This window comes from Colobus angolensis, unplaced genomic scaffold, assembly GCF_000951035.1.
Source record: "Colobus angolensis palliatus isolate OR3802 unplaced genomic scaffold, Cang.pa_1.0 Scaffold3, whole genome shotgun sequence".
Lineage (NCBI taxonomy): Eukaryota > Metazoa > Chordata > Mammalia > Primates > Cercopithecidae > Colobus > Colobus angolensis.
This window is the reverse complement of record NW_012116265.1, coordinates 15,896,090-15,908,118: the sequence shown is the minus strand read 5'-3', so window position 1 is coordinate 15,908,118 and position 12,029 is coordinate 15,896,090. Positions and strand designations below refer to the sequence as shown.

General features: G+C 47.7%; 1 protein-coding gene across 2 annotated transcripts in view; it reads left to right on the top strand.

The window, feature by feature from the left end:
* The window catches only part of ADCK1 (aarF domain containing kinase 1), a 113,109-nt gene that overhangs the window by 62,370 nt on the left and 38,710 nt on the right, over positions 1 to 12,029 (top strand). For both annotated transcript variants that reach the window (XM_011949479.1, XM_011949478.1), the window contains one exon: positions 4,178 to 4,336. In XM_011949479.1, coding sequence (XP_011804869.1) covers positions 4,178 to 4,336 — 159 coding nt within the window. The remainder of the gene's footprint in view (positions 1 to 4,177; positions 4,337 to 12,029) is intronic.

Below are 12,029 nucleotides of genomic sequence, written 5' to 3'. Positions count from 1 at the left end.
CTGATTATTTTTCCTTTTCCAGACAGGGACATCGATATATTTGAATCATGGGCCGACAGTAATTAAAAAGCACGTAACTAGCCATATTAAAATGCAGTTGTTTTACTTAACTGATTTTGCCGCTAGACCCAGAGCGGAGGGCGGGGGGGGAGGGAAAGAAAGAAATGGGGAAAGAAAGGCTTAGAAAGGGAGGCAAGTTTCTGTGAGTGACTGGAGGCAGCTGAGGGCCCTGCTTGAATCTAATTGCTGCAAATGCTGCAGTTTGTTTCTGGTAATGGTTTTCTGCTGAAAGGGCTGGGGGACGAGGCCTGATTGGAGGGGGTGGCATTTGTTTCAGCTGCATGGGGGGTATAATTCTGCTTTCGGGACAGGGTCTATTTTTCCTTACCATCTATCAGCATAAAGTACTTCCACTGAACACTTTGAATCAAGGTTCCATTTAGAGATACTTTATTCATATTTAATTACAGGCTGCAGCACCAATCTTTAATTACCTTTTTTATAAGCCAGCTAGGAACATCCACTAGCAATCAATTATCATGTGTGTGTATGTGCGTGTGCTTGCTTAAGCACAGGAGGGTGTGGGCGTGTGACTTGCTTCCTGGTAGAGAAGGAAAAGATGGCTGCAGGGACACTGGGGAGGGGGTGGGGTAGGGTGTCTGTGTGACAGGTTTCCAGTGCCCAGTGAGGGGTGCATCCTCCTTCCCCCCGCCTGTCTTTGTTTCTGCTGGTGGTACTGGGGATGTGGGCAAGTCCTCACAGCTGGGTCTTGTTCAGGTGCTGAGTTGGCCACTGGGCTTGGGTGCTCTCTTGAGGCCCCCTTGATTCACCTGGTGGGGATGGGGAATTGTGGGAGGCCTCCTTCATGTCCTCTGGGGATGTGGTGGACCAGACTTCCTCTCACCCTAGAGATTAGGATCTGCTCACCTCAGCTCTTTCTTTTCCTCACCTCCCTGCGGGGTGCTCTTGGCAGCTGTTCCTGCTACACAGTCCTAGTGATGCCATGTCACTCTTCAGTTGCAATGACTCTGCAGTGCCCCTGCAATGACATGGGCTTGAAGACTGGTTGTCCTTCTCAGACAGTGAGCACATGTTCCTGAGAGTCAGGTGGTGGCTTGGGGTTAAGGAGTGAGGCCAGATGACCCCCAAATCCCTTTTCAGTGGGAAGATTGGGCCATTTTAGCTGCCTGGGAGATGAGGGTGTGAGTTCACAGCCCTGCTCCAGAAAACCCTCTGCTTGGTGCTCCTTCAGGAACTCCAGAGAGCTTGCAAAGGGACTTGGTGTTGATCTCATTATGTAACAGCTGGGGACATTGCCGAGGCTTTACTTTCCCTTCCATTCCTGGGTCCCTGTCCCAGCAAGGGGGTGGGGAGGGGACGGAACTCACACTTACTGGGTCTCTTAGGGGTGCTGGGCACCATGTCTGTGTTTTTTTCACTTATGCCTGCTGGGGCCTGAGGATACTATGTCCTTCAGAGCCCCTTCTGTTGTGTGTGGCAGAAAACTGAAACTGACCTAAGCAGACAAAGGAATCACAGGGTCGGTACTCAGGCATGGCTGGATGGAGAGGCTCAAACGTTGTGGCCTGGGTTCACTCTGTCTGTCTCTTGGTACTCTGCTTTCTTCTTTGTTGCTACTATGTGACCCTCAGCAGTTCTACCCCAGGCTTATATTTTTATGTCAAGTTCCATTGAGAAAAACATCCCTTCTATATCAAACAAAAGTAAAATGATTTTGTCTGATTGGACCAGTTGAGTTACCTGTACATCTCCGAACTAATGCATATGGCCAGAGATATTCAGGGTCCTGATTGGCCAGGCCAGGGCCTCACACCTGCCTTGGAGGAACAGGTGTGCTTTTTCTGTTTTGGAAAGCTGCATGTTTGAGGTCTTTGGATTCATAGGAATGTGGGAACAGGAAGGTCTAGCCATTTCAGAGGGAAGAAAAAGTGGATTCAATTCTTCTCCAGTGGAATAGTGGATTCAGTCATTCAACAAATTTGTTTGACACCAACTAGTCCCAGCTGTGTTCTAGGGCGTTGCAGGGAATTCAGCAGGGAACAGAACAGACAAAAATCTTTGCCCACTTGGAGCTGATGTCCTAATGGGGTTTATAGGGATGATGATCCCGTTGTTTCCCCATCCCAAGTCCAGGCCCAAGATAGAGGGTTCTTATGCAGAGAAACTCAGGGTGATTGGGTGGATGACAAGGGAAGAATTTTGCCATTGGGAGTCTAGAACTCACGAAGGAGGAGGAAAGACAAGTGTGTTTTTGGGGGAGCAGGGAGAACCAGACACTGGGAGAGATACAAATAACAAACCAACCAGGATGAAGGGGGCCAGGGAAGTGAATCCCATACCCATCTGTCCTGACAGAGAAGCATAGGCCTTTCCTCATGTGACCTGGGCCTTTAGTCTGGGCAGGATGTTGATAAATGGGAATGGAGTTTAGTGAAAGCTACAACAATGATGACAGGGCTGGAGGGAGTGATTTATGAGAGGAGTTTAGGAAAGTGATGGTGTAGCCTAGCAAATGGGGTGAGGATGGTGGCTGTGGGTCATGTGACATCTGAAGTCCAAGGAGAGGGGTGGAGGGGCAGGGCAGAGTGGCTGCTGCAGTAATGGGGACCGAGGGAGGAAGGGCTGCGCAGACTGAATAGACTTCAAAGCATGAGGGCCTAGGAGGGTGGGCCAGGAGAGCAGGCATCTATACATGCTTGTGCATGTGTGTGTGTGCATGTCTGGACTTTCCAGGATTGTGAGGCTGTACAGAGGCTTAAAGAAATGGAGGGGATTAGGATTTCAGCCTTGGCCAATCTTGGAAAAGACCTTTAGGGGCCTCTTTCCTAGCTGGCAGAATATTTGGATCTGGACCGTGTAGGTGTGACCACTCAAGTCGGGGAATTTTATTTCCTTGCAGAATATCGGTATGGCATTTCTAAGAGGGAAGGAGGGAAGGAAGAAAGAAGAAGGAAGAGTAAGGAGTATATTTTCCACTTCATAGAAAAAGAAAGGCACAGAAAAGGCAAAGGGCTTTGCTCAGGCCTACTTTGAGTGGCATCGCAGGTAATGACCTAGAGCAAAGTTCTGGCTTGCAGCCCTGGGGTCTCTGCTTGAGTGGCCAGGCTGGGAGTGGACTTGGTGACCCATGTTGAGGCTGCTGCTCAGGCAGGAACAAAAGGTGGTTGTTGGTCTGGGGCCTCCGCCCAGGATTCTTTGAGCTCCCCTGGTTGGTAGAATGGAAACGTCCTCTGTCTGATCCCTGTCTGGGGCTGAGATACTAGGCTGCCCTGGGCCCACATTCTGTTAATGCTGGATTGTCCATATGTGAGAACCCAGGAGGCACAGCGGTGGATAGTGCAATGGGCAGATAAAACTCAGTTCTGAACAGCACTTCTTTAACCTTTGATGGAGGTGCTTAGGGGCCCACGCACAGGTATGAGGATGTGCCTTCCATGCACATCTTCTGTCCCCCTCCCTCTATATGCCTACCGTTCGTGAATGTCCAGCAGCGGAGGACCGGGCAAGACCTGGTCCTGGTACACAACTGATAAAGCAAAAAATCTGTTCTTGGGGCTGGGTGCGGTGGCTCATGTCTGTAATCCTAGCACTTTGGGAGGCTGAGGTGGGCGGGTCACTTGAGGTGAGGAATTTGAGACCAGCCTGCCAACATGGTGAAACACCATCTCTATTAAAAAATACAAAGATTAGCTGGGTGTGGTGTCACACACCTGTAACCCCAGCTACTCAGGAGACTGAGGCAGGAGAATTGCTTGAACCTGAGGGGTGGAGGCTGCAGTGAGCCAAGATCATGCCACTGCACCCCAGCCTGGTTGACAGCACGAGACTCTGTCTCAACACACACACACACACACCCCACACACACCACACACACACACACTTTCTCTCTCTCTCTTTCTCTCTCTCTCTCTCTCTCTCCAATCTGTCCTGGGGGCGGAGGCTGCAGTGAGCCGAGATCATGCCACTGCACTCCAGCCTGGTCTATATCGTGTGACTCTGTCTGTCTCAACATACACACACACACACACACACACACACACACACAAATCTGTCCTGGGGGCACTAGGCATCCCTGACTCTGGCCCGTCTTCCTGACTGCCTCTCACTGAACTGGGTCACTTTTTTAATCGCTCTGTTCTCTCTCTACTCCCGACAGATCCATGATTTGTTCCAGAGCTTCGACGACACCCCTCTGGGGACTGCCTCCCTGGCCCAGGTCCACAAGGCAGTGCTGCATGATGGGCGGACGGTGGCCGTGAAGGTCCAGCACCCAAAGGTGCGGGCTCAGAGCTCGAAGGACATTCTCCTGATGGAGGTGAGAACCCTCCCCTCCCTTTCTCCTTCCTGTGTCCTGGGTCCACATTTCCCTGGGATCCAGGCTGTCTAGATGGAACCGGTTCAGGCTGGTGTGGAGTGTGGCCCTTCGAGCAGCAGAGTGGGAGAGGAGAGCTGAGAGCACGACAGAGGAGGTGTTATAACAGCTCCGTGACCACAAAACCCTGTGGCAGCTTGGGTTAGTTCTTGATTTGTCCCTGGGAACTGCCTGTGATAGTCTCAAAACACACTGAGTGGCTGCTAGGGGCCAAGGGGACCTCAGGGGAAGGATGTTGTAGAAATGAGCTAAACCAAAGGTGTGTTTTTTTGTCTACCAAAGGGGTAGACAAAATTACATCTTAATTTGTTAAATTGTAACAAGAGGGAGCATGTGGTCAACAGGGATATAAAAAATGACATACAGATCACGTAGAAATATCTATGCAGGTTGCAGGTTTGCTTCTCTGGTACTTACTTGGAATGAACAAATTCACCTGTCTGAATGGTCCTAGGAAAACCCTTAGTGGACTTTTCTAGCTCTGTGCTCAGAGTAAGGGCAGAAGAGGTGGAGCGGCCACTGCTTGAGTCAGTAGCCATCACCCTCCATGGGGAGGTCAGCAATCTGTTTAATTTGTCAGTGTGTTCCTTTCTTTCCTTTTCTTGTTTCCCTTCCTTTGCTTCCCTTCCTTACTCTGGACTCTTAGTTTATTCTTTCAACTCACTTTAACCAAACTTGGTGCCTATGTTGAGGGTCTTCTGCACCCTATGCTAGGTGGGTGCTGGGAACACAAGAGTGAGTGAGCCCCATCTTCATCTTGGGACAATCCTCATTTAGTGGAGACAGGCATGTAAACAGTCACAGTGTGTTTGCACAGTGCCATGTAGCACTGTGCGTGGATGGATGGGGCACCAAGGGGGCTGCAGCAAGATGGTGACTCTTAAGATAGCCAGGCGGCAGAAGGACAGCCCAGCGAGTGTGAGGGCCTGACTGCTTGGAGGACAGAGTGTACTTGGATAACTTCAACCTGTTCCGATGGTATGAGCTCTAAGTAGAGATGAGGCTGGGAAGGTAGGTAGGATAGAACACGGGGGTTTGTATTCCAGGCTAAGGCATAGAATGGTATGCATGGCCAACACTCACTACATATTTGTGGATCTGAGCAGATCTGAGTTTTTTCCTGTAGTCATTGGGAACCATTTAAGAATTTTAATTAGGGGACTGTCATGATCAGATTTGCATTAGAAATAAAAATCTGTTGGGAGTCTGGAGGATGGATCGGAAGGCAGAAAGACTGTAGCCAGGAGATGAATTGAGGGGCTGCTGCATTGGTCTGAGAGAGAAATAATGATGTGAAGTGAGGAGTGTAATAGGAGTAAGGGAGATGGATGGGTTCAAGGGACAGAATAATCAGGATTTGTGACCAGCTTTACACATGGAGGGGGGCAAGGACTGGTATGAATGAGAAGGAGACAAATATCTTAGGTTTCTGGCTTAAGTGATTATGTTTAGGCATTTTTAACTATATACGGTAGTTCCCCTTTATCTGTGAAGATACATTCCAAGACCCCCAGTGGATGCCTGAATCCTCAAATAGTGCCCAACCCTATATATGCTGTTTTTTCTTATACATACTGATATGGTTTGGCTATTTCCCCACCCAAATCTCATCTTGATTATAGCCCCCATAAGCCCCACGTGTTGTGGGAGGGACCCAGTAGGAGGTGATTGAATCATGGGGGCAGGTCTTTCCCATGCTGTTCTCGTGACAGTGAATAAGTCTCACAAGATCTGATGGTTTTATAAAGGGGCAGTCCCCTGCAAAGGCTCTCTTGCCTGCCACCATGTAAGATGTGCCTTTGCTTCTCCTTGGCCTTCTGCCATGATTGTGAGGCCTCCCTAGCCATGTGGAGCTGTGCATCCATTAAACCTCTTTCTTTTATAAATTATCCAGTCTCAGGTATGTCTTTATTAGCAGCGTGAGAACAGACTCATACACATACATACCTGTGATAAAGTTTAATTTATAAATTATGCATAGTAACAGACTAATAATAAAATATAAGATATAATTATAATAAGGGTGAGGTGAATGTGGTCTCTTTCTCAAAATGTCTTATTGTATTGTACTCACCTATTTTCAGGACACAGTTGACCTTGGATAACTGAAACCTTGCAAAGCAAAACTATAGAGAAGGGGGACAACTATTTGTCAGTCAGGGTATAGTTGGTGAAAAGAATTTGCTCTACGTATTTCAAACAGGGAATTTCACACAGAAAATGGAGTTTACAAATGATGTAATGGGCAAAAAGCCAAATGGGATGGAGGGACAATTGCCAACAGCAGAAAGCCAAGGCCACCCTCAAGGCAGAGGACAAAGAGAAGATGTAGTTCTCTAGATCCCAGGGCCAGGGACCATGGATAGTAGCTGAGACTGTGGTGAGCTTGTTCCCTGGGAGCCAGATCACAGACATAGGGCCCTTCACTTGGGAGTGGGAGCCACAGATGCTGTTTGAGGCAGAAGAGTTTCCATCTCCTCTTGCCTCCCAGTATGTTGGTATCCCTCAGTGTTGCCTCTGGGCAAAACCTAGCTGGCAGCAAGTTGGCAAGGGAGCCTGGGAAATGGAAGTTCTCAAGAGAGTAAGGGGATTAGGATGCATCTCTGAACGAAGTGAAATGGTCAATGCAGCAACCACGTAGGGTACAATAGTGCTCTTGGCTGTTTTGGATAGGGATATCCTTGTTGGTCTGGAGTCCAGGCTGGAATACAAATTCAGCATTTATGAGTAAAGATACTCTTGATAGATGAATCTGGGGGAATAGTTGAGATCACTCAGAGAATGTATATAGAGTTTAAAAGACAGCAACAAGAAGAAAGAAGGCAAGGGAAAAAACTGTGCAAAACATTGTTTGGGGGGTGAGCCCAAGAGGATAAGTTCATGAATGGGACTAAGAAAGCATGATCAGAGAGACTGGAGGAGAACCAGATTGTGCAATGCTGCTATATTCAGTGGAGAAAAGTTAAAGATGAAAGCACTATATTAGTTATCTGATGCTGCATAATGAGTCACCTCAAAATACAGTGGCTTAAAACAACAGTCATGTGTTTTGCTCATGAATTCGCAGTTTGGCCAGGGCTTGGTAGAGAAACTCATCTGTTTTATGCAGCACTAGCTGGAGTAACTTGACTGGGGGCTGGAGTGGCTCATTCCCTGGCTGGCAAGTTGGTGCTAGCTGTTGTCTGGGAGCTTAACTGGGGCTGTGGGCCAGGGCCTTAGTTCCTCTCCACATCAGCCTCTACATGGCTGCTTGGTCTTCCTCACAGCATGGCGGCTGAGTTCTAAGAGCAAGTGACCCAAGAGAATAAAGCTGAAAGTACATCACAGTTTTATGACTCAACCTTGGAAGCCACATAGGATTACTTCTTTCTTACTCTTTTGGATGAAGCAGTCACAAAGGCCCCCTTAGTTAAGTTCAGGGTTGGGGAAATAGACTCTACCTCTTAATGGGAGAGTGGCAGGGTTCTAGAAGTGAATTAGAATGGGAGGTACTGTGGCAGCCATTTTGGGAAACATAGTCTGCCAGAATTCCTCAGCGTTGTCAAATGGGAGATCAAATCAGTAAAGCACTGGAAAGGGTATTTTGGATTTGGTGATTCAGGGTAGTTAGGAAGAGCAGCTACAATGGCCTGATCAGGGTGAAAGAGAACTGAGACTCAAGGAAGTGGAGACTCTTCACAGAGAATGTACTCTTTTCAGATATTTAGTTGTGGAAGGTTCGGGAGAGTTAGGGTAGTGGTCAGAGCAGAGCATAGGATTGAATACTGGGGAGACTTGAGTGGAATTGTAGCTGATTGGGAAGGGGGCAGATTAGGGGATTCGGCAGAGAGAAGTAATTGCTAGATCAAGTCCTGAGGGAGATTCAAGTGACTGGGAGTGAAGAACACAGGTGGAAACCTTAGCCTTTGTTTCGAGCCCAGTGGAAGGTGGGAAGGCTGGGTACAGATGAGTGTGTGGGGCAGAGGAGAGGGGGAGGGAAAGTGGGCAGCAGAGTGTGTAGCAGCCTGATAGCCTCTATTTTTTCTCTGAAGTGGGAGGCAAGACCATCTGCTGAGAATGAGGGGGTAGAAGGTAGCATTGGAGACTTGAGGTGGGTGAAGGTTTGGAATAGCTACTGTGTGCAGTGGAAACGGGGCTGACCAGGGCAGGAGAGCAGGGTTGCCGGGTGGCCCTGAGCATCTACCTACAAACCTGATTTTTCTAGCATACCTGTCAGCAGCTGTGGAGCAGCCATAGCTGGGAGAGAACTGGGAGATTTGGAGGATCTCTCCTGAATCCCAGAAGCCACTCCTGAGTCAGGCAGGAAGCTGCCTCTGCATAGTAAAGCCATCAGGGCCCACTTGGACAGGGAGGACAGCTGTCGCTTTTTCTCTGCGTTTTCTTGCTGCCTCCCTAAGTTATGGTTGCTGTAAGGTCAGAGCAATAATAGCAGTAATAAAGATTTGGCATCTTCCTCCCTGAGGTAAGGATCACATGCTTTTCTTGGGAAGCACAGCCTGGCAGGCTGTTTGCAGAGTACGGAGTGGCTCCTTAGTAGTGGCTTGAGGCAGTTCTGGGGCTGGGACCACAAGGCAAACCGGAGACCCACACTCATACCCTTCAGGAGAACAGCCGGAACGGAGGCCTGAGGCCACCACCCCATGGACTGTCAGGATGAGCAGCAGCACTGGGTAACACTGCCATCTCACTGGGCTTCGTCTCTGGTGGGAAAAGTCCTGCCTGGGTCCTTCTCTGATGGAAAACCAAGAAGCTCGTACTTGAAGTGAATATTTTCTTTTTCTGTGTTGTGACCTAAATGGTGTCTTATATTTAGGAATGACAATCCCAGAAAGGTATTAAGCATTCTTGGCCTGAAGAATGATTTCTAGGGGACATTTAGGGCTACCAGAAACTGAGGGACAGAGAGGAGGCAAAGCTACTTTTCTGCATACCCTCTATGTCTCCTTTCATGCCAACTCCAGGTGTGGTATGCCCATATGCTTCTCTCCCACTCTTGTGCACTCTCCTCTGCCCTGTAATTGATCACAGCCTGGTCTTAAGAGAAAAGCAATCTGATGAAAGCAATTCACAGTAAAGAGAGAGTGACTGATAGGCTTAACCTCTTTATATTTGCATTTTAAGAGGTGACCTTCTACATCCAAACTCATAACTACTGTGCATTTACAGGGTGATAGAGGTCTACAGGGGTGAGACTTTTGAGAACAAGGGGGTGGTAACTACTGGTTGAATCAGTTGGGATGCTTTCAGTTGGCTCTAAGAACCAGAAAATCCAACTGAAAGTGGTATAGCTAATGCTGACCCCTATTATCTCACATGTGAAGACATCTGGAACTTGGGTCAGCTGTTCCAAGGCTGACAGCCCAGCACCTCATTGTGGTTTGTAACAACTCAGACTCTTTCCGTGTTTCACTCTGCTTCTCAGCTTCCTGGCTTGCCCTCCTGAGCCAGCACTGAGCATAGTCCCAACACAGCAGCAACAGTTCTGGTGTTACAAGTAGGTGACATCCTCATATTATTTATCAGAAAAAAAAAAAAAAAAAAAAAGGAGGTCCCTAGCAGAGTTCCCTTCATTTCTTATTGTCAAGAAGTAATGCCCACTCCCAAATCAGTCTTGGCAAGAAAACTGGGACCACCTTGATTGGCTTAAACCAATCATGACTCACCTTCTCAGACCTGTTTTCCTTGAAGGACGTGAAGGATGTACAAACTTGGGGTTGTGTTAGCCAGGATGATGGGGGAGATGGCTGTTGGTTTGGCCTCCAGTAGCATGTACCACCCTAGAGTTTTGTGTCTTCTGTGAACCTGGCAGTTTTGTGTCTCCTATGAACCTTCTCCCTTGGAGAGGGGAGAGAGCCTCTAGGATAGACTGTGAAAGGATGGCAGGGGAGGGAGGCTGATTCTCAGTAAATGGTGTTCAGTGAATCAGATGGTGTCGATGACTTTGCACAAAAGAAAAAGGCAGAGCCAAGGATGTTTTTTTAGCTTTGTCATTATCACCTGATAGTGTCCCTTTAATAGTTGGGGCAACTCTACTTCTAGATGCACGGCCAGTGACTCTTATTGATTTGAGTGGCTGTCCAGAGCCAGACTAATTGGGCCCAGAGATTGGAACAATGATTCAGCAGGAGGGGGTGAACTGATGAAGCATAGGCCATCCGTCTGCTGGCGGGCTGGCTTTGCAGCAGTTCTTTTCTACCCACAACACTGGGGAGCTTAGCGGGCCATATCTCACTGCCATTCTCGCTGCTTGAGGGCAGGGTAAGACTCAGATGATCCCTGAGCTGTGGGACTACCATAATCCCCAGGTCCTAATCACCCTATATCACTCCCAGTTATTTCTCCAGCTTCTGAATTGATGAGGAACACTCCCTTACCCTCTCACCCATAAGGAATCTAACATATTGCCAAGTACTATGCCCTTCATGCACCACTGGGCCCCAAGGCGCTCGGCTATGTTGGGGTGGGACTCTTTGGCCTGAGCAATAAATCTCATCTATTGCTTGATGTCATCTGGCCCATCCCAAGGGTCAAGGGTCTCAAAAAGTAAAAACCCATGGCAGTCATGTTTTTGACTTTTTCTGAGCAGCATTTTCAGTGCATTTTGTCTACCATCTTGTTTGTTTGTTTGTTTCTTTTTTTTTTTTTTTGACAGAGTCTCACTCTGTCGCCCAAGCTGGAGTGCAGTGGTGCGATCTCAGCTCACTGCAACCTCCACTGCCTGGGTTCAGGTGATTCTCTTACCTTAGCCTCCCAAGTACCTGGGATTACAGGTGCCTGCCAGCACACCTGGCTAATTTTTGTATTTTTAGTAGAGACGGGGTTTTGCCATGTTGGCCAGGCTGGTCTTAAACCCCTGACCTCAGGTGATCCATCTGCCTCGGCCTCCCAAAGTGTTGGGATTACAGGCGTGAGCCGCAGCACCCAGCCTCATCTTGTTTCCTTACTAAATGTGTTGGTTGAGCGGTGGGTGGCTAGGCAATGTTTGCGTCGGCACAGAATCCAGCAGCGATTTTATTTTTTAAAATATATATTAAAAAGTATCCAGAGATGTGGGCCACCCAAGGAAACTTCACCCTATAAATCTGTTTTCTAAAAAGTGTGTACTTTAATAACTTATCAGAACAAAGATAAACCCTGTGAATGGCAAGCTATTTACATCACTCTGAATTGATTTTCGACTCTTGTTGAACGTTCATTTTTACCAGTTTGGATCAGTACAGGCATTCTATTTAGTGTGCTGTTTTCCCATAGAACATTATTTCTTTTATAATGTACAATAACTTGATAACAGTAACTTGCATTTCCAGTTGCATTTTACAGTTTACAAAGCTCCTTCTCTGCCTTATCTTGAGCTTCCTATTGTATTGTCCTGTGTCGTTGTGTTGTGTTGCATGAGGCAGGGCTGCATAAAGAATGAACAAGAAAAGCCCAGGTCAGATTTTGTTTTGACAATTCCTGTTCTCTACTATGTAAAATAGGCAAGAAAAGGATTAAATGAAAGTGTGCGTGTAAAGTGTTCGTAGCACAGTGCCTGGCGTGTAGTAGGAACTAAATAATGATAATTCCCCTTCTCTTTTGCTATTTTAAATAACAGTCAGTTGTTTTCTTTTTCTTTTCTTTTCTTGGTTTTATTTTA